Genomic DNA, 21,210 nt, shown 5'->3' on the forward strand with positions numbered 1-21,210 from the left:
ATTCCTCGCGCAGACAGTTTCTTAACTCACATTTTCCTGTTGTTATTGGTTGCAGGCAGTTCTCTTCGCGCATCAAGCGGCCCTACGAGGTGCACTACGATCCCTTCACTCAGTGCATCCAGCTGCTCAACTCCAAGGGAATGCTGCACCAGCTGGCCCGCAACCTGCACTCCGAGCTCGACAACCTGCAGCGCGCCATTGACCGCATCCACAACGTCACCATTAACTAGGCCGAGAGCATCTGTTGACGTTTTCAGGACTGCTGGATAGAGGGGGTAGGGGGGTCCGGGGTTCTGGAAGCCCTTCCACTTTTCCCTGCAAATGTACCTTTCTTCTCCAGGAGAAATCCAAAGACCCCTTGAAAATGCTAAATTTCAAGCGTATCCACAACGTCACCATTAACTAGGCCGAGAGCACCTAGTGTTCAGGGATGTATCTACGGGGGTAGGGGGGGGGGGCTGGGTTCCGGAAGCTCCCCCCCTCCCCCCCTACCCGGCATATATACGTTTCAAAATGTACCCCTTCAAAATGCTAAATTTCTAGCGCATTATCAACGTCACCATTGATTATTTGCAATACGAAAAGAAATCTGTTCTCGCCAATGCAAGGACAGCACACACAAAAACATGTCAATTGTCCACCTGTAGGGGATTCTTCGGAACTTACAAACAAACAAATGTAAAGGGAAGCAAGAAGCAAAAGCAGCACAAAAACAAACGGATTAAAAAATATATGGAAACATAAAGGGAAGGAACTCTAGTCAAAGAAAGAAATTACAGGGGATAGAAGTGGTACAGTAATTAGGCTGAGAGGATCTTTAGAGGTGTTCGGGGTTGGATCCAGGTTGAGACACAAGGAGGTAGATATTTCGTAGGAATGGCGTTGGTCGAAAATAGTCAAAGAGTCTTAGGATAAAAAGCGGGGCGGTTTATTGATCAGCTTAGAAATAGCATTCAGAAGAACGGGTCATAGGCTGAAAGACAGGGAGATAGATATGTAATAGGGTGAAAGACAGGGAGATAGATATGTAATAGGGTGAAAGACAGGGAGATAGATATGTTATAGGGTGAAAGACAGGGAGATAGATATGTAATAGGGTGAAAGACAGGGAGATAGATATGTAATAGGGTTTGTTTATTTGTTTGTTCGTTCATGGGCTGAAACTCCCACGGCTTTTACCGTTTTTACCCCGCCATTTAGGCAGCCATACGCCGCTTTCGGAGGAAGCATGCTGGGTATTTTCGTGTTTCTATAACCCACCGAACTCTGACATGGATTACAGGATCTTTTTCGTGCGCACATGGTCTTGTGCTTGCGTGTACACACGGGGGTGTTCGAACACCGAGGAGAGTCTGCACACAAAGTTGACTCTGAGAAATAAATCACTCGCCGAATGTGGGGACGAACTCACGCTGACAGCGGCCAACTGGATACAAATCCAGCGCGCTACCGACTGAGCTACATCCCCGCCCGATGTAATAGGGCGAAAGACAGGGAGATAGATATGTAATAGGGTGAAAGACAGGGAGATAGATATGTAATAGGGTGAAAGACAGGGAGATAGATATGTAATAGGCTGAAAGACAGGGAGATAGATATGTAATAGGGTGAAAGACAGGGAGATAGATATGTAATAGGGTGAAAGACAGGGAGATAGATATGTAATAGGCTGAAATACAGGGAGATAGATATGTAATAGGGTGAAAGACAGGGAGATAGATATGTAATAGGGTGAAAGACAGGGAGATAGATATGTAATAGGGTGAAAGACAGGGAGAGGGTGAAAGACAGGTAGATAGATATGTAATAGGGTGAAAGACAGGGAAAGGGTGAAAGACAGGGAGATAGATATGTAATAGGGTGAAAGACAGGGAGAGGGTGAAAGACAGGGAGATAGATATGTAATAGGGTGAAAGACAGGAAGATAGATATGTAATAGGGTGAAAGACAGGGAGAGGGTGAAAGACAGGGAGATAGATATGTAATAGGGTGAAAGACAGGGAGGTAGATATGTAATAGGGTGAAAGACAGGGAGGTATATCTAATAGGTGAAAGACAGGGAGAGGGTGAAAGACGGAGATAGATATGTAATAGGGTGAAAGACAGGGAGATAGATATGTAATAGGGTGAAAGACAGGGAGATAGATATGTAATAGGGTGAAAGACAGGGAGATAGATATGTAATAGGGTGAAAGACAGGGAGATAGATATGTAACAGGGTGAAAGACAGGGAGATAGATATGTAATAGGGTGAAAGACAGGGAGATAGATATGTAATAGGGTGAAAGATAACGATGACCTTCGAAGGAAGACACTTTTGGTGGTACGTCATAAAAACGCAGTATCCAAAATGTCAGAACATAAGCAGATGCGTCATTGGCTGAAAGATTGCCAGACACGTCATAGGAAGTCTTCATAGGTTAAAGGGTACACGGATCATGTATGTTGTCAAGAGATAGACGGGTACGTCTTATGACGAAAGGCAGGCATCAAGACCATCTCCTTGATCACTTAAAGTACGCTGTGAAGATAAGAAATAGAGGTATATATATATATATATATATGGGGAGATTTATATAGCGCTTGACGTTCTCTAAGCGCTTTACATATTAATTTCTGCCGTGTGAGATGGAATTTTGTACACAATATATCACGCATTCACATCGGCCAGTAAATCTCAAGCCATTACGGCGAATATTTACTTTTCACGGCCTATTATTCCAAGTCACACGGGTATTTGGTGGACATTTTTTTATCTATGCCTATACAATTTTGCCAGGAAAGAGCCTTTTGTCAATCGTGGGATCTTTAACGTGCACACCCCAATGTAGGTACAGTCGAGCCTGTCCATAACGACCCCCAGGGGACCGACCGAAAGTGGTGGTTGTAGAGAGGTGGTACATATATGTAAAGGTCAATCATATTGAACAACAGCTCTTCGCGATCGTTCGGGGTGGTCGTTGTGGGCAAGTGATCGTTGTCGAGAGGTGTTTTCCAGGGCAGGCTCGACTGTACTAATCGGTCTGAACAAGTTGTCTTCTTATAAGCACTATATAAAAGTTGCTTTGATTTTTTGTAAATAATTTTTTTTAAATGTCCACCGCTACTGGCCTCTCAGCCAGACTATAAAGTTCTGTAGTCAATATGTTCTTCTGAGTTCTGTAGTCAATATGTACTTCTGACTTCTGTAGTTGTTAAAGTGTCCTCTTTTTGAACTGTGGCTTCTCAGCTTTGGGTGACATTTGACGGTACAGCGACTGGATATTTTACCCATCACTTTTGATGTGGGCTTAACTATAGTTCTCATCGTCATAATTATGTTGAATGAGCATTGTTCATCCTGTTACATCTCTTTCAAGCTCTTGTTGGTGTTGAACATTCCGTCGGGAAAATAGGTTGTTTCTGCTTCATTCCTGAGCATATGCTTGTGTCTTGCCCGCAAGATTATTTAGTTTCTGGTTGTGATAGTTCCTGGAGGATTAAAGTCGCGTGTTCATTATTTTTAATGCTTGTTGTTGTTCTCTCGGGTGCCAGGAGACGCTCACTTACGCTATTACAAATTTAGAGCACCTACTCCCCTTTGTTTATCAGACCCTGGTTGTGATTTCTGCAAAATGTAGGGTTGTGACTGTGTTGTACCACTCAAAGATAGTCCCCATATTTACCATTGTTTTATCGTTTCAGGCTATCCTCTTGGAAGTTAAACACCTGTATTCGAAGTGTTGTGATAAAAGTGTTTAATTTAACTTTTTTGTAAGGGAGAAAATGAAGCATATCACCGGAGGACTCTTGGGTTGTGATTCCGCCAAGAAATTAATGCGTTGTGGGAAAATTTATCGATCTGTAAATAAACCGTGCGAGTATATGTTTGGAAGTGTTGTATGTTCCAAAGGTATTTAGATCTCTAGCTAGCATCTTCTCCAGTCATCATTGTGATAAATCGTTTTAAAGTGTTTGTGATTCAGATGTTTCTGTTCGTTTCTTTAGTTTTGTTCTTTGGTCTAAACTATAGTCATATTATTCATAATAGGGCTATTTGAATTCGTCTACTATGTCTGTATATCATTTGGTGATTACTGCAATTGTTAAAGACAATGGTCCTTAATTAAGCAATCAGTTAATTATACTTACCACAAAGTTTTAACTTTCCATTGCTGTCCCAAATGCTTGTGTTGTTTTAGATTTCTTAGGTTCGTAAGCTTTCCTACATGTTCGGATGTTTTCTTTCTTTATAATAATGTATTGCGTGTATGTTGCAACATGTACATATTCACTGAGAACTGCGTAAAGTCCCACATTTGAACGAAGAATTTCTGTCGGAAGTTCTCCCTTGAAGCGCGTGAAAGAAAACATTGTACTTTTGTTTGATGTTGTACAGCTGATTGTTGATTTTTCCTGTGCATCATCGGACCGTCCCTTTGAGATTAGCACTCTTGTTACACCCCCGGTATAGGGGTGTGTATAGGTTTCGCTCGATGTGTTTGTGTGTTTGTGTTCGCATATAGATCTCAAGAATGAACGGACCGATCGTCACCAAACTTGGTGAACAGGTTCTATACATTCCTGAGACGGTCCTTACAAAAATTGGGACCAGTCAAACACACGGTTAGGGAGTTATTGGTGGATTAAGATTCTACAAGGACTTACAGAGAAACATATTCATGGTCAAAGGGAAATAACCTTCTCAGTTGGTGGCAGTGAGAATGGGTGCAGTGAGAATGGTTATTTCCCTTTGACCAACGGGGGTGTTTTTCCTACCTCGAAGGAATTTCTTGTTTGTTTAAACATTCAGCCCAGGGTTCTGTTATAGGCATTCAGACATTTCCACAGATTTAAAGTCATGCTAGTCAGGATGAAGAAAAACAGCGTTCGATATTTAACGCAAGTTGTGCAAAATGTGTCATTGGAATAATTCAAGTGTGATTAAGAATTAACTCCCTTTTGTGTTCTCTTTACGTATTTCTTAACCCCTACATTTGGTTGACAGGTACATCGTTTAAAGTTTCAACACCAAAAGAAAACTGTTTACGAATAAAATACTGTTTAAAGGAAAAGAAAACTCTTCGCAGTGCACAGTTTGAATAATTCAAGTATGATTCAGAATTAACTGCAAGCATTGTCTTTTTGAATATATATATGTCTTAATCCCTACATTTGTTTGACTTTGAATCTTGCGAACTTTTGACTATGCTCTTGCTGATTGCAGCAACACCAACCTAGGCTGATTTGTGAAGGTGATTTTGTCGTTTGAGAACGAAATAGCACACGCTGCTTTATGTCTGCTTATTGTGATGTAGGTGAGTTTATGTGAAACACCACTGTTACTAAATTGTGATATTAGCTTTGCCGTTGGATTCCAAGAATGCGGACGCGAAGTCTGTAAAACCATAATTTGTGGAGAGAAAATGCATGTGACGTGTTAGTTATATAAGTAACCAATTACAACATCTTCCTGGCTTTATTGGCTGTAAACGAGAACTCGTGATTTTGGACAAACGATGTACTGTTTCTGTTACTTATGCTCGTTGCAGATTTGTCTGTGATTTGTTGAATAGAGATCTAATTTTATGCAGGCACTCGTTCATCGTCTAAGTACACCTCTCTATTGCCGCTCCTGTTTGGTACGGCACTGTTGGACCACTTCTTAGAGCCAACTACAACTTCACACAACCGTGCAAAGAAGTGGCCGTTTAAACCAGGCGTACCATGATCCTCGGATAATGATAATTTGCTGATGTCATTCTTGGCAACCATACGCATTGGGGTAGCTTTTTTGCAGTGACACAACTGTCTAGAACTAACGTTGATTTTGTGCAATGACTGTTGACAGAAAACTTGCTGGATGGAAGTTCTCTGTGTGTAAATTGTGTTTTTGTTTGCCGTCAATATTTAATTTGCACTGTGTGCATTTGTTTGCTCCCATCTGTAGAGTTAGGTCGAATAAGCACAGTGTTGTTTTCGTCGCTTTTGCTGACGGTTTTGGTTTTTTAACCCAAATTTGCTGTTTAAAAAAAATCAAACAACAAGGCCGCATCAATGCTTATTATTCATCATTTCTTGTCCTCCCACCCAACTCTTATAAATCTAATATTCGTTTGTAGAATTGTAGAAAATATTCAAGTGCGTCTATGACTGAGCGATTCTCATGCAATTGCATACAGGTTTTTTTGGGTTTTTTTAAAGTGTTATATTTCAGTGTAGAATCATGTCAAATGTTTTACAAATGCTAATTTAAAGCAGTATTCAGTGCATGGCATCAGTACACACTGCTATTTTTTAGAATATGACCCTTGCCCTAAAAAAAAAAAAAGTGAAACCAACACGCACACTGACACGCGCACACACACACACACACACACACACACACACACACACACACACACACACACACACACACACACACACACACACACACACACACACACAAATTTATGCATATAGGATTTCTTAAGTAGGACAGTTGTCCAAGTATGAGTTCTTTTGTTTTAAGAGAAGAACTTTTTGCGAATTGTAATTAGGTTTAAGTTCGACAGATCGTGTTTCGAAATGACTAATTAGAACATTGTGAACGCATGAATCTTCAGACTGAAGGAAATAGAACTTCATCGTTGTGAATTGACCTCGTTTGTTTGCTGCTTGCTTGTAATTGTGTTACGCCCAAAATGGCAACAGTCGTAGCAAGCAACAAGAAATGACTTTCGAATGTAGGCCTCTCTGTGTGAATCCACTAATAAAATTAATTTGAAGGTGGGCAGATCTGTGGATGTTGGATTATGTGTGTGTGTGTGTGTGTGTGTGTGTGTGTGTGTGTGTGTGTGTGTGTGTGTGTGTGTGTGTGTGTGTGTGTTGGAATGTGAAGGTTATAATGTAGTGTGCATAGTTACTAGCAATCTGCGAACGGAGTGAACAGCGTTATATCAATTCGAAGACTGTTCACACACACACACACACACACACACACACACACACACACACACACACACACACACACACACACACACACACACACACGCACGCACGCATACACGCACGCATTCACACACACTCACAAGCTCGCACGCAAGCACGCATACACACTCTCACACTCCCAGAAGCACGCACATGCACACACACACACACACACATACTCACACACACACACACACACACACACACACGCACGCACGCACTAAAGCATGAACACACGCATATACATACTCTCACACGCACAAACTAACACACACAAATGTTAGAAGAAACTTAATTATTTTCGCTGGATGCAGGGCAGTAGATTCTGACTAAACGAACATGCGATGTGTGTTTCACACCGCCAAGCAAATATGTCTCGTTACATATGCTTCTGATTTCACTTTTAGTTTAGCAGTAACTTCGAATGTGATGCGTTTTTACAAATTACACTATCCTCTACCATGGCGTATTCAAGACTCCTGGTATCGATATCGTCACCCGGTTCACACAAAACACTTGTTAACAGTTTGTCATAAAATTATTCAATACACCTCTGACGTCAGCCCTGATCATCCGAACGCGTGAAGCATGCTGGTGTGCAGCCTGGTGTGAATGAAATGATCTGATGTCCGGCTGATGTCTTTTGAATTGAATTCCATAATAAAAACAGAACAACGATGCATGAACTCCAATGACTCCACGCTAGCGTCTTTTGAATCCACTTTTATGGCGTCATTTGACGGTGTGAATCATGCCAGTCTGCAGCATGATGAGAATGAATTCGTCTGACGTCACCCTGGAGTCCTCTGAATTGAACTACGTCATCGGAATAGTATGGCATGCTGCTATGAAAGTCCTCGTCTGACGTCACTCTGGTGTCCTTTATATTGAATGACGTCATCAGATTAATTGCGTCAAACATGCTTCTCTGAAAGAATTCGTCTGACGGGGTTTTTTTCTCCACAATTTGAATGACGTCATCGGAAGGCGTGAAACATGCTGGTCTGCAGCATGATGTGGATGAACTCGTCTGACGTCACTCTGGCGTCACCGCTGACGTCAGCCTCCTGGATCATCTCGCGGATGGCACGGTTGGACAGCGGTAATTTCTGTTCGTCCGAAACGCTGCGCAGGTCTTCGATGGTCAGGTATCCCTTCTGCTCCCTGTCCAGCATTCGGAAACACTGCAACACGCAAGTACTGCATTAATGATATAAGATACAGACACATGCACACCCTGGCGGCGTGGTTTTACTGGTTGGCGTAGCGGAACTAGAGTGACCCCGTTTATGTGAGAGTCAGGATTCATATCAAAATCAAATAAATCAAATCCAATTGACTGTTATCTCAAGCATGAGAAATGACAGTAGTGGGGCATAAAACAGATGAGACACTACATTATGCACATTCAAATACATAATGTACTAACTAATAAAATTAGTACTGAGTTAACACCTTACTGCATACAATATGTTCAACAAAATACCGGCTTTGGAATATGACTCGCAATATCATTAAAACGCAAGACAATAGACACGGTCAGATCTGCTGAAAAGGTGAGCGAGATGCAAATATGGCGCCATACCAGCCCCATGATGTGAAAATTACACAGATCAGAGTGATCTTTATTATAAACCTGACAATTACACATATATCTTCAGGAGATATAGATGTAAGTATACCATTCCAAGGATAACCGATATACTGCAAGATGAAAATTACGATTTTTGGCATTAGCATACCGTACAAAAAATGACCCGAACATGACAAAGGTCAGTCATAACAATGTTTGGAGTGAATCCAAAAACAAAGAGACTGCCAACGTTCCAAAATTCAATCCAAAAGAACGATTGATTCGCTTGTGTCTTCTGCACAAGCGGCTGAACTTTTTGCCAGATAAGTCTGTGCACATGAGTGGGTTTTAGTATGGTGACACCACTGTGACGCGATGAAGCCAGACTATGTTTTAGCAGCTGGTTATATTACCGGAATACACATCTAGTATGTTTTAGTAGTTTTAGTCGTTCTTTAACCACTGTGATGTGTTGGAAGAGTTTATTTTTATGTGCTGTTTTAGAGGTACATTTTATCAGTATGGAACATGTTCAGTTCTTACAGTAGTTGATAGTGGGGGGGGGGGGGGGATCCTATCTTATTCTGCGTACTTTTATTGTGGTTCCGATAGCTCTTAGAGTTTCATAGTTCTCACCATGTCTGTATAGTGTATGTATTAGTTACTGTGATACCAAATTGTCTTACCCATGTATGTATGATGCTATGCGCCAGTGATGTATGAATGCTATTTATTTTTGTTTTTATCACACAGCAAGCTGCTTTCCTCGTGTATTTTTTATGTTCATTCATGTATTGTACACTTGGCAATAAATTATCTATCTATCTATCTATAAAAGACCGCTGGGTCGAAATATCTGTGAATGCAACGTATTGTGTTGTCAATAATTAAACGTTTCAACAACATACCTATCTTGAGTTTTTTATTTAGAATTTTCTAACGTTGGCAGTCTATTTGTTTTTGGATTTGTGTAGCCAGCATATATATACCGTCTTGTTACTTAAAAGATGCAAGATCACACATCCACACACACAAAACAACAACTTTTGGAGTAATCACGTCTGATTACACGGAATATGCTGAGACAGAGATAGCGGTAGTGTGATAGAGTACGTAGCATGGGCCAACCAATTTTTATCATCAAGCAAATGGTGGTGGTTTTTTTATACAAATGCAGAGATGTTCAATAGTGCTCAGTAAATGTATACATCTTTTGGAGAGATCCGCGCTGTAGTGGGTTATTTTGCAAATCGTCCAAATATGTAGGATGCACACACCGCTTGAAAACGGTTTGTGTGTATGTGTGAGTGAGTGTGTGTGTGTGTGTGTGTGTGTGTTGATTGGAAACACTAGAAAACATGACCATTCAAGTGAATATTTTTGTTAAAAAAAAGGTGATAAAATCACATAACAATAGAACAAAATTACTGTTTATATATAATTTCGCGAATCTTGGTTGCGCAGAGTGATTTAATGTATATATGGGTTGTCTAAGAGCCTTCGTTTCGTGCGTTCCATGTCGCCTTTGATGCGCCTGTGAAAGAGTGTTCGGCGGAAATCCAATCCAGGGGAGGCAAGTCTGTATCAGCGCTGTTCGTCACCTAAATCCCAGTACACTCCCCTCACCAGCATAGCCGCAGTCCGACTCTTGAGTCAAAATAGACGTTTAATATGTTATCACTTTTAGCATGCTCGGTTCAAGATGTTTCAATTACCCTATAATTATTTGCTTCCCTCCCAGTTAAATTGGATGAAAAAATAGCATTCAGTGCAGTCACGGTAGGGCCTATGTTTTGCAGCGCCGCTCGAATCCTGCACGAGTGGTCGTTTACAGGAAAGGCGGCAGTTTTTCCCCTTAAACCAGGGCGTAGTAATACAGCAATTGCTTTATTTTGAAAAGAAAACTGAACTGCAATTCTTCTTCTTCTTCTTCTTCTTCTTCTTCGACTCCCACGTACACTGACTCGCAGGCACAAGTCAGTCATATTTTCGTTTACGCGAACACTGCGCATGTCAATGCTGACAAGACGTTGTGAAAGGTTGTGGCTATATCCACGGGTCCGTGTCTCTAGTCCCCAGACTATATCCACGTCACTGTCGCCATTGTCGCACGGGAAGCCTCGCGTTGGCACTCTTATTAAGCGCCATTTTGTTTTTACCACGAAACAATCAACTCTTTTGACAACCTGCAAACTAAACTGAAAGCCTTTCAGGAGTACACTCATGTGCAACTTTCGAAACGTTCGTCGAGATCGACAGCAGTCATCAGAAATATCGCACAAAATATAGATTCCTATTTTTCCCTCCCGGGCATGTTGTCTCCGTAGCTCAGACGGTAGTTAATTGCCAATAAGTCCATGAGGTCCCCGGTTCCAGCCTTCACCTAGTCTTTTTAAATAAATTTGTTGACTTATTTTTTCCCCCTCTAAACGTTCCTTTCTTTTATTTTGCTCTACTCTTCTTTTCTCCAAAGCATTTCGTTGATAGAACTGAGACTGCAACAAAAAAGCTCACGAAAGGGGACTGCAATTTTCACCGGTCACAATTAACGGTAGGACGGCAGCCGGCTTTGTTTACATTTTACTTTGGACCCTGTATTCTACTCATGGAGTCCAAATTTTGACTTTTAAAATTTGACAGCTGACGTCGGTCATCAGTGAAGTGCTCAACCGAAAGCAGGAAAATATAAGGCGAGCGTAGCGTCCCTTTAGTATGATGACGTCAGTGACGTGGATATAGCATTGGGTCTAGAGACACGGACCCGTGGATATAGCCACAGCCGTTGTGAAAATATCCAGGTACACAAAGGAAAGGCGTACTCTCGACTGAACATTCATCAATGAGGACAATAACTGAGCAGCAAATAAAATAGTATAAACATTTTAATTTTACCCGCATAATATCCTCTAAAGGATCATCGCCTTCACCTTGACCTCTGACCACAAACTGCAGGAAATGGGCGAAGGTCACTCGTGCATTTTTCTCACCCGTCACCTCCCCTGCAACAGTTGAAGGTCAAGGTCAAAATAAATGTTAGAATTGTTCTTGAAAGAATGACATGTCAAGAGAGAGAGAAAGAAAGTCAAGTGATCAAGTTTTACAAATATCTACATACACACTCACGTAGCCTATACCCACATCAGCACACACACACACACTTATATGCACGCATGCACGCTTGCAAGGACGTGCACACGCACACACACAATCTCTCTCTCTCTCTCTCTCTCTCTCTCTCTCTCTCTCTCTCTCTCTCTCTCTCTCTCTCTCTCTCCAGGTTGTAAGAAACTCTCCTCTCTCTCTCTCTCTCTCTCTCTCTCTCTCTCTCTCTCTCTCTCTCTCTCTCTCTCTCTCTCTCTCTCTCTCTCTCTCTCTCTCTCTCTCTCTCTCTCTCTCTCTCTCTCTCTCCAGGTTGGTAAGAAAAGGCGTGGCCTTAAACCGCTATCCTTGGAAAATAAAGTTCCATCATCATCATCATCATCATCATCATCATCATCATCATCATCATCATCATCATCATCATCATCATCATCATCGTCATCTCTATGGAGACAACCAATACATCCCCAAAAGATAAAACACACAGATCAACAGTGCTTGTGAAACTAAATCAAATGATAAAATATGTACCTATCATTTCGTTGAACACTTTTTGTTTTGCTTTGAACCCGAGCATGCTTGCTGCCCTCTTGACGTCATTCGCGGTGATGTAACTGAAAGAGTCAAATTACAATTGTAGGTCAAAGTCGAAATGTGTATATTTCAAAACAAAGCACACACATACGCATGCACGAGCTTGTGCATCTACACGGACGCGCCCAGGGGCAGATTATACCTGCGCAGAGTCTGCGGCGCTGCATGCAGCGATAGGGATTATGACGAGTACCTGTTTTCTTTCCTGCAGCGTGTGGCGGGCTGCGAAAAAAAAGGAATTACCTCAATAATCTGCAGTGCGTCGTCTGTGTCGCTGACTCTGCGTAGGTGTAATTTTCCCCTTATGGGCAGAATATACCTGCGCAGTTTCAGCGGCACAGACGACGCACGGCCTATTATTTATGCCGCGACAGGGATTATGACGAGTACTTGGCCTGTTTTCCTTTCATGCAGCGTGTAGCGGGCTGGGATAAGCTGCAGTGCGTCGTCGGTCCTGCTGAAGTTACATATGTGAGCGGAGTCCCTTATGGGCAGAATATACCTGCGCAGTTTCAGCGGCACAGACGAAGCACTGCCTATTATTTTTGCCGCGATAGGGATTATGACGAGTACTTGGCCTGTTTTCCTTTCATGCAACGGATCATCTGCAGTGCGTCGTCGGTCCTGCTGAAGTTACATATGTGAGCGGAGCCCCTTACGAACGACATTGTGGAAAGCCGTTTGGCTCATAACCATAACACGTGTAAAAAATGATTAATACACGTGTAATAAATTATTAATACACGTGTAATAAATGATTAATGCACGTGTAATAAATGATTAATACACATGTAATAAATAATTCATGCACGTGTAAGATAAGATTAAATACACGTGTAATAAATAGTTCATGCGCGTGTAGTAAATGATTAAATACACGTGTAAGAAATGATTAATCTAGCAATGTTGAGCAAACTGCTTGAAAACCTTCGGGGTAGTTGAATGAATGAACACAACGAGAAAACAAGCTTCACATCAAAAGGAAAGGCATACAGGCAACAAATGGATACTCTCTGAAGGTAGCCTTGATTGAGCACAAAGTTGACTCCGCGAAGTCTTTTACGGAAAAGACAGACCGGCACGGTTGGCCTAGCGGTAAGGCGTCCGCCCCGTGATCGGGAGGTCGTGGGTTCGAACCCCGGCCGGGTCATACCTAAGACTTTAAAATTGGCAATCTAGTGGCTGCTCCGCCTGGCGTCTGGCATTATGGGGTTAGTGCTAGGACTGGTTGGTCCGGTGTCAGAATAATGTGACTGGGTGAGACATGAAGCCTGTGCTGCGACTTCTGTCTTGTGTGTGGCGCACGTTATATGTCAAAGCAGCACCGCCCTGATATGGCCCTTCGTGGTCGGCTGGGCGTTAAGCAAACAAACAAACAACTACCGAAAAGACAATGCCAAAGCTTCGTGCAGCGAACATCGTGAAGGAGACTTCGCGACGTCGACTTCGCCCAATTAACGACAGGCTTTAGAGTGTACTCCTGAGGCATTAAAACTCACCCTCTTCCCTTCAGGTCAAACATGTCGAAGACCATCTTGAGGTCTTCAATCTCCTCGTTGGTGAGTGCTCGTCGCACCTCTGCCGGCAGTCCGTCCTTCTCCCTGTTCTTGTTGTGGTAAAAGTCCTCCGCCAAGGCCAAAAGGTCATGACCTTGCTTTTTGTCCTTGAGGCCGTACTTGTCGTCAATGGCGTCCTGAATGGCCTTCGTTTCCTGTCGCAACTTTTTCTGGTCCTGGCAGACATGAAGATTACAACTCAAAAACGCACCTCAAAAATGAAAAAGCAACATCGTCGTTGGCGTCATTATTGTCAGTAGTGGCAGCAGCACCTACAACCACCACCATCACCATCATCACCATTGTAATCCGGCATCATCCACAACTATGGTAGCAGCACCTGTTGTTACGACTGTATCGTTTGATTTACACACACAGGGCACACACACACACACACACACACACACACACACATACACCACCACCACCACCACCACCTCCACCACAACCACCATCTTCAAATCCATACCTTCTCAAGCGCCATCCTTTCCTCCTCAACCATGATTTTTCGAATTGCGGTGCGACTTTCCTCTACATCCGGGGTCATGGTGACGCCATCTTGTGTCTTCCTCTCATACATGGCAGCCACCGCTTTCTTCACTTCTTTCCGTCGTCTGGCCTTGTAACGCAGACGTTCGTTTTCGTCCGCTTTCCGCATACGTTCCAGCTCACGTTCCATTCGCTTTCGACTGGAGGAGATTCGTTTGGCAGGAGTTGCAGGAGCTGCGGTGGCTGAAACGGTTGAAGTTTCTTTTTGTTTCGCCGCGCTTTCGGTTGCATCTCCAGCATTTGTTGTTCCTTCTGTTGGGTTCTGTCCAGCTTCCGGTGGCTTTTCTGAAGAGCTTTTTGACTCTCCCTTTTGGTTATCGTCTTGCTTTGATTCTTCCTCGGTGAGAGGTGTTTGGTGCACTTCGCCTTTGTCTTTTACTTCGTTTTTATCTTTTACTGGGTCAGATATGTTTGTGGTGGAGCTCAAAAGCTGCTCAGCCTCATTGGCCTTTCTGGAAGAGTTCTCAAAAGGATTGAAAGATGCATCCTTTAATAGACTGGTTTTTCGGCCGGCAGCCTCCTCGCTGGAAACGTCCGAGACCTCTTTTTCGCTCATAGTTGCGGTTTCCTCCCTTTCGAGTGTTTTCAGGATCTGTCAACCTGGTGTTGGTTTCTAAAACAACAAAGGCAAGTTATTGGAACGTTCAATCGCCGACAAAACGAAACATTTACTGGCACGACAAAACGAAACATTTACTGGCACGACAAAACGAAACATTTACTGGCACGACAAAACGAAATATTTACTGGCACAACAAAACAAAACATTTACTGGCACGACAAAACGAAATATTTACTGGCACGACAAAACGAAACATTTACTGGCACGACAAAACGAAACATTTACTGGCACGACAAAACGAAACATTTACTGGCACGACAAAACGAAACATTTACTGGCACAACAAAACAAAACATTTACTGGCACGACAAAACGAAACATTTACTGGCACGACAAAACGAAACATTTACTGGCACGTCTACATATAGCGGACGGACAAACAAATGGTAGTGAGATCGTGAACAGAAAATGAAACGGTTCTGGTTTATGTATATACGTTACACCTCCGATTCATTCTTTGTATCACGTTGTTATCTCGTCTCAACAGCGGACAAACACTTTTACAAACACTCAAGTCCTTAATGGCAAAAAAACGGAGGACTTTTAATATCAGTTTTACTACTACTACCCAATATTGACGGACTGTGTGATGATATCACTGTCGAAACAGACAAATAGCAGAAGATATCGTCACACTGTCAGTCAATGTTAGATATATTGCTAATTCTCTGGACATTTTGTATTTACTGTAAAGAAATTACAAATGTATTTGTCTCAGTTTTGGCTGTTCCATATCCCTCCGTCTGATTATTTTTTCTTTTTGTTCACTCTTTTCTTGTACTTTTCAGTATTTCAAAATGTCTTTTCTTTCAAAAAGTCTTTAGTCACTTGCTCAACTAAATTCTGGGATAATTACATTTTCATATATATTTGTTTGTTTTTAAATGTAGGTGTTTTTGTTTTTGAAGTGGGGAAGCAATAAAGAGGTCGTCGATATCAAAACTGATATCGACAGAAATGTCGTCGATATTACTTTTGCACTGAGCTCAGTTTTGCCCAATTGACCAATGGAAATCCACGTAACATATGAAATAGCAATATTAATTAATATGATTTACGTCTCTCGAAGTTGTGCCGACACCAATGTCTGTATCTGTTTTATTCCTGTTTTGCTTGTGTCCAATCGTTTCACAAAAACAACACATATAGAACGATTTTGTTTCGGGTTTCTTGATAAATGATAAGTGATAAGTATTAAAGGGTAAACGTTCCATAAACTTAACTGTCTTGGTGGTTTTTTGTTTGTTTTTTCGTTTTTTTTGTCTTGTTTTGTGTCTTTTTGTGTCTTTGTTTGTTAGTCTTCAGTCAAAGCCAACAGAACACAGAATCGATAATATATAAGATATATATATATATATCAACCCTGCTGAAAACTGTCTACAGTTGAACCGGATTTCAGCCACTCGCTATTGTGTGGTTAATGCACTGAATACGACGAATAGCATGGGGTGATACGGTTTTCCATAGAAGAAGTAACTTAATTTGGATCTCTTAACAGAGTTGAACAGATATATATCACCCTTGCTGGAAACCCTCTATACAGCTTTTGTGTGCTTAATGCGCTGTAGATAGCATGCCACGGTGACAGGCGTTTCTGGATCAAAAGATCGTGCTTTGAAGAACACCGCACAGAGCTGAACCAAGAGAACTCATATTGATTGTTGAAGCTCGACGTTCAATTCCTGACCTTACTTCGCCTTGTCCGATTGCGTGGCCCGTCAGTCTTGCTTTTGACAACCGTTGAGGTATATAATAGATAAAAGTATTAGTTTGGAAGATAAAGCCCTCTCCTTCTTGTGACACCTGTTAAAGCAAATAATAAAATTAATACCCCCCTTCGTGTGTACGACCAAGTGCGCACGGAAAAGATCCTGTAATCCATGTCAGAGTTCGGTGGGTTATAGAAACACGAAAATACCCAGCAGGCTTCCCCCGAAATCGGCGTATGCTGCCTTAATGGAGGGAAAAAAACGGTCATACACGTAAAAATCCACTCGTGCAAAAAAGCATGAGTGAACGTGGGAGCTTCAGCCTATGAACGAAGAAGAAGAAGTAAATAATACAAAATTGCTCGTTTGGAAGTCACGGTTTCTAACGGAGCTTTGGCCTGAACAGTGATTTAGTCATCATTCCGTCAGTATTCACAGTGACTTGAATCATGACTGAAACAAGGGAGCGCAGCAAGTTCAACTTAATTGTATATGATTGTGCTCTTGCGGAAAACATTTAGTAGTGGTAGGCAATACCCTTCATGGTATTCATGTAGCTGTACTGTCCATTATAGTTATAATAACAATGACAGTTTATATAGCGCGAACCACAGCAGTCTATGGTCTCTGCGCTTTACATATTACGTATGAATAAAAACAAAATACTTTTAACATAACATCAAATACATACAATAAATCATCTACAATCATCATTGTCATTATCACAGATTAAGAGCTGGAATACACTCAGTTTTCAAGAACAGTGTGAGGTTGAGCCGAAAAAGCGCTCAAGGGCATCATGAAATCCAGAAATTCTCAAAAAGAGAATACTACATGGCTTGCTGTGTCGTACCAGATTTACACGAGTTGTTTTTTTAAATATTGAACTGCGAGCGAAAGCGAGCTGTTCACTATTTGAAAAAGCAACGAGTTTATCCTACATACTGTACTTACGTGTATTTTACTGAAAATGTCCTGCATTCGAGGCAGCTAAATTGAAGACGCTTGTTTTGGAACCTCGATCTCATCTAAAGCCTCGTGCAATCTATTACGTCAAAGCAAAGAAACGTCACTCTGAAAGTGTGGCGTGACGTGTTAGTTCTAAAGATTCATCGAGGGTAATTAGCGAGCGCAATTTGTGTTTCTATAATGACGTTTGTCTCGGTCACTTTGGCATCATAAGCAGTGGAAAAACAGGTCCCTGCCAGACTTGCTTGACATGACCTCATTTACATGATATACACACGTGTGATTTGAACGATTATTATCTCACGGGTGTCTCTCTCACGTATGTAGGATAAACTAAGATTCTAACGCTTGGCTCCTGGTGTCAAAAAGCAACGAGTTTGATTTCCCGACCGATAGTTTGACTCCTCATTTGGATTGGATTGGATTGGATTGGATAAGATTTACAGTCCAGTGAGGTTACCCTCATAGAAATTCGGGCTGCTTTCTCCCCGGGGAAAGCGAGCTGCCATACATACGGCGCTACCCATATTTTTTTTCTTTTCATGCATGCGTGTATTCATGTTTCCTGAGACTTAATGCCGTGTGAGATGGAATTTTTTTTACTTTATTCCAAGTCCCACGGGTATTTGATGGACATTTTTATCTATGCCTATACAATTTTGCCAGGAAAGACCCTTTTGTCAATCGTGGGATCTTTAACGTGCACACCCCAATGTAGTGTACACGAAGGGACCTCGGTTTTTCGTCTCATCCGAAAGACTAGCACTTGAACCCACCACCTAGGTTAGGAAAGGGGGGGGAGAAAATTGCGACCTGACCCAGGCCTGAACACGCAACCTCTCGCTTCCGAGCGCAAGTGCGTTACCACTCGGCCACCCTTATCCATATTCACAAACGGTACTCAGTTTCCAATCGAATGCTTCGCTCGCACCAGCGTTGCTACGCTGGTGTGCTTTTAGTGTCGAATGTAGCTTGAAGTGCTTCAGTCAACTTCCGTCGGTCGGTTCGTACCGACTGCTTTCACTGCTGAACAATGCATCGCTGAAAGGTTGTTTGTTGACATTTGATAACCTGCGGTCGTTTTCAAACAGTCGTGCTGCTGCAGTTTTGTTTGTCGTTTTACGGTATACGTAAACTGTATTATGCATAGAGCTTGGTGTGTGCACCTGTTTGTGCGATTGCTCTATTTAAGAAAGTGTGTGTGTGTGTGTGTGTGTCTGTGGGTGTGTGTGGGTGTGTGTTTGGGTGTGTGTGTGTGTGTGTGTGTGTGTGTGTGTGGGTGTGTGTGTGTGTTGGGTGTGTGTGTTTGGGTGTGTGTGTGTGTGTGTGTGTGTGTGTGTGTGTGTGTGTGTGTGCGTGTAAAGCAGAGAGAGAAGTTGTGAGAGAGAAAGAAAGAGAGTTATCAGTTACTATGTGGGTGTGTGGAGTTGGATGTGGGGGTGTGAAGAGGCACACCCACCCACCCACACTCTCACACACACACACACACACACACACACACACACACATGATATGAGAGAGAGAGAGAGAGAGAGAGAGAGAGAGAGAGAGAGAGAGAGAGAGAGAGAGAGAGAGAGAGAGAGAGAGAGAGAGAGAGAGAGAGAGAGAGAGAGAGAGAGACCAGTTAATTCTTACATGCAAAACATGAAAGTCAGACAATATATATGAGACCAGGCAGTTAGAGTGAAAAAGGTGTGACAAACACTCAAGTCCTTAATGGCTAAAAACCGTAGGACTTTTAATATTAATTCTACTACTACTAGGTGTGAGTATTCGTGGCTTGCTAATTTGTGTCCCGTTTTCTTTCTTCATAGATCTGTCATGTATCTGTTTTGTTTCTGTTTTTGTAGTGGCCTGTTCTTGGAGTTTTGGTTGTTGTTTTTTCTTTCTCGTCTAACTGTGTCTGATGATCGTTGGTGTTTCCGACAAGAAATATAAACACACATATATTATACCCTTCGTGTAAAACGAAAATAAATAATCAAGAAAAATGTTGCATACCTTAGATCTCCTTTCAGAACAATCTGTCACACCTCATAAAATTAACACAGCAGAGAGAAAAAAATCCATGCACTCGTAGCCCACAAGAACCTGTTCCTCCGCTAAAACCCAGACCGACCTACCCGATCGCGCTATACCGGGTGGATTGTGAAGACTGTCAAATCAGTCAGTCAGTCCTGAAAAGCGATACACCCCATTTGGCATTGGCTGCCCGAGTATGCAGGACAGTGGAACCCGCCTTTTAAGACCTCCAAAGATATGAGAAAACCAGGTCTGAAAAAGAAGGGAGTCTTAAAGTGGAGGGTCTTAACATGGAGGGTCTTAACATGGAGGGTCTTAACATGGAGGGTCTTAACATGGAGGGTCTTAACATGGAGGGTCTTAACATGGAGGGTCTTAACATGGAGGGTCTTAACATGGAGGGTCTTAACATTTACACAGGTTACGAAGACAAAATCAGAAAAAAAACAAGGTCTTAAATGGGAGGAAGTCGTTATTCGGGGGGTCTTAAAAGGGGGGGTGAGTTTCATTGTAACGGCGGGGTAGTGCTATTGTCGTGCCTCCACACTTCGCCTTGGCACGATCTCTTATCTATGTCTTTTGATTCGGATATACAGACCTATATTCGTCTCACGCTGTGTTGATCGTGTCGGCTATTCGAGAACTTAATTGTAGAAGCACGGAGAATAAGTGTATAGCGGTGTCGGTGTTCATAGTACGCTGAGAAGTGTATTCCATTTGTAGTGTGAGATTTAAAATTAAAAAAAATGAAACATGCAGTGTCTGTGTGTTTTTTCTCACGGGTTGTACAGTGGAACCTGCCAATAACGACCAGCCAAGGGAGCGACCAAAAGTGGTCCTCACAGACAGGTGGTCGTTCTAAAAAGGTGAATAATATAGATAAGAACAGGCTCATCTAGTTCTAGGTGTCTTTGGTGTGGTCGCAAAGAGCAGGTGGTCGTTATCAAACGTTGGTCGCAAAGAGCAGGTGGTCGTTATCAAACGTTTATCGCCAAGGCAGGCTTGACTGGAATAAGTTCGATTCACAACAATATTTAGAGAATTCAAGATGGCAATGTCGAGAATAAAGACCAGCATTGTTTTGTGACTCGTGTGTATATTGAAAACAAGTGAAATTAAAAACAGATAGACGCCGGGCTAACGTTCCAAAAATCGAGAATTGAAAAACAAGAAACTTACAAGTTAAAATGCATGTTTATGACAATGACTGTACATTGGCTATCGTGTCAGCAGAAGTATGACCACCGCGGCGGAGAGTAGGATTTTATCCTGCAAATGTTACGCATATAATCACTCAATAATTTGACTTCTTTGGAATGCTTTGTGTAAGGGACACGATTCAATCTAAAGAGAAGTGTTCCACTTTTGGACACATTTCTGTCGCACGTTGTGAACACATTGTGGCATAGAACATAGTTATTCTGGGAAAAGTAGCACACCAAATAAACTCTAGTGCTCAAATCACCAATAGTGTTTACCGTGAACTCTAGTGTTTCTTATGTGTGTTACTTTTGCTAGTAGAACTATGTACTATGCCACAATGTGTTCAAAGCTTGTTACAGAAATGTG

General features: G+C 42.1%; 2 protein-coding genes across 2 annotated transcripts in view; one reads left to right on the forward strand and one right to left on the reverse strand.

The window, feature by feature from the left end:
- Positions 1-6,756, forward strand: part of LOC138963174 (tryptophan 5-hydroxylase 1-like) — a gene marked incomplete in the record, with an annotated part of 58,556 nt that extends 51,800 nt beyond the window's left edge. Inside the window, 1 exon segment of the mRNA XM_070335212.1 lies at positions 56-6,756. Within this exon segment, the coding sequence (XP_070191313.1) occupies positions 56-230 (175 nt within the window).
- A 476-nt stretch (positions 6,757-7,232) lies between these two features.
- Positions 7,233-19,766, reverse strand: LOC138963175 (uncharacterized). The gene is made up of 6 exons (XM_070335213.1): positions 19,621-19,766; positions 14,240-14,932; positions 13,714-13,946; positions 12,152-12,234; positions 11,414-11,520; positions 7,233-8,132 (listed from the first exon to the last, which is right to left on the reverse strand). The coding sequence occupies exons 2-6, from the start codon at positions 14,873-14,875 to the stop codon at positions 7,926-7,928; spliced, it is 1,266 nt and encodes a 421-aa protein (XP_070191314.1). The 5' UTR covers positions 14,876-14,932; positions 19,621-19,766; the 3' UTR covers positions 7,233-7,925.
- Between the last annotated feature and the right edge of the window lie 1,444 nt (positions 19,767-21,210).

This window comes from Littorina saxatilis, linkage group LG3 (assembly GCF_037325665.1).
Source record: "Littorina saxatilis isolate snail1 linkage group LG3, US_GU_Lsax_2.0, whole genome shotgun sequence".
Classification (NCBI taxonomy): Eukaryota; Metazoa; Mollusca; class Gastropoda; order Littorinimorpha; family Littorinidae; genus Littorina; species Littorina saxatilis.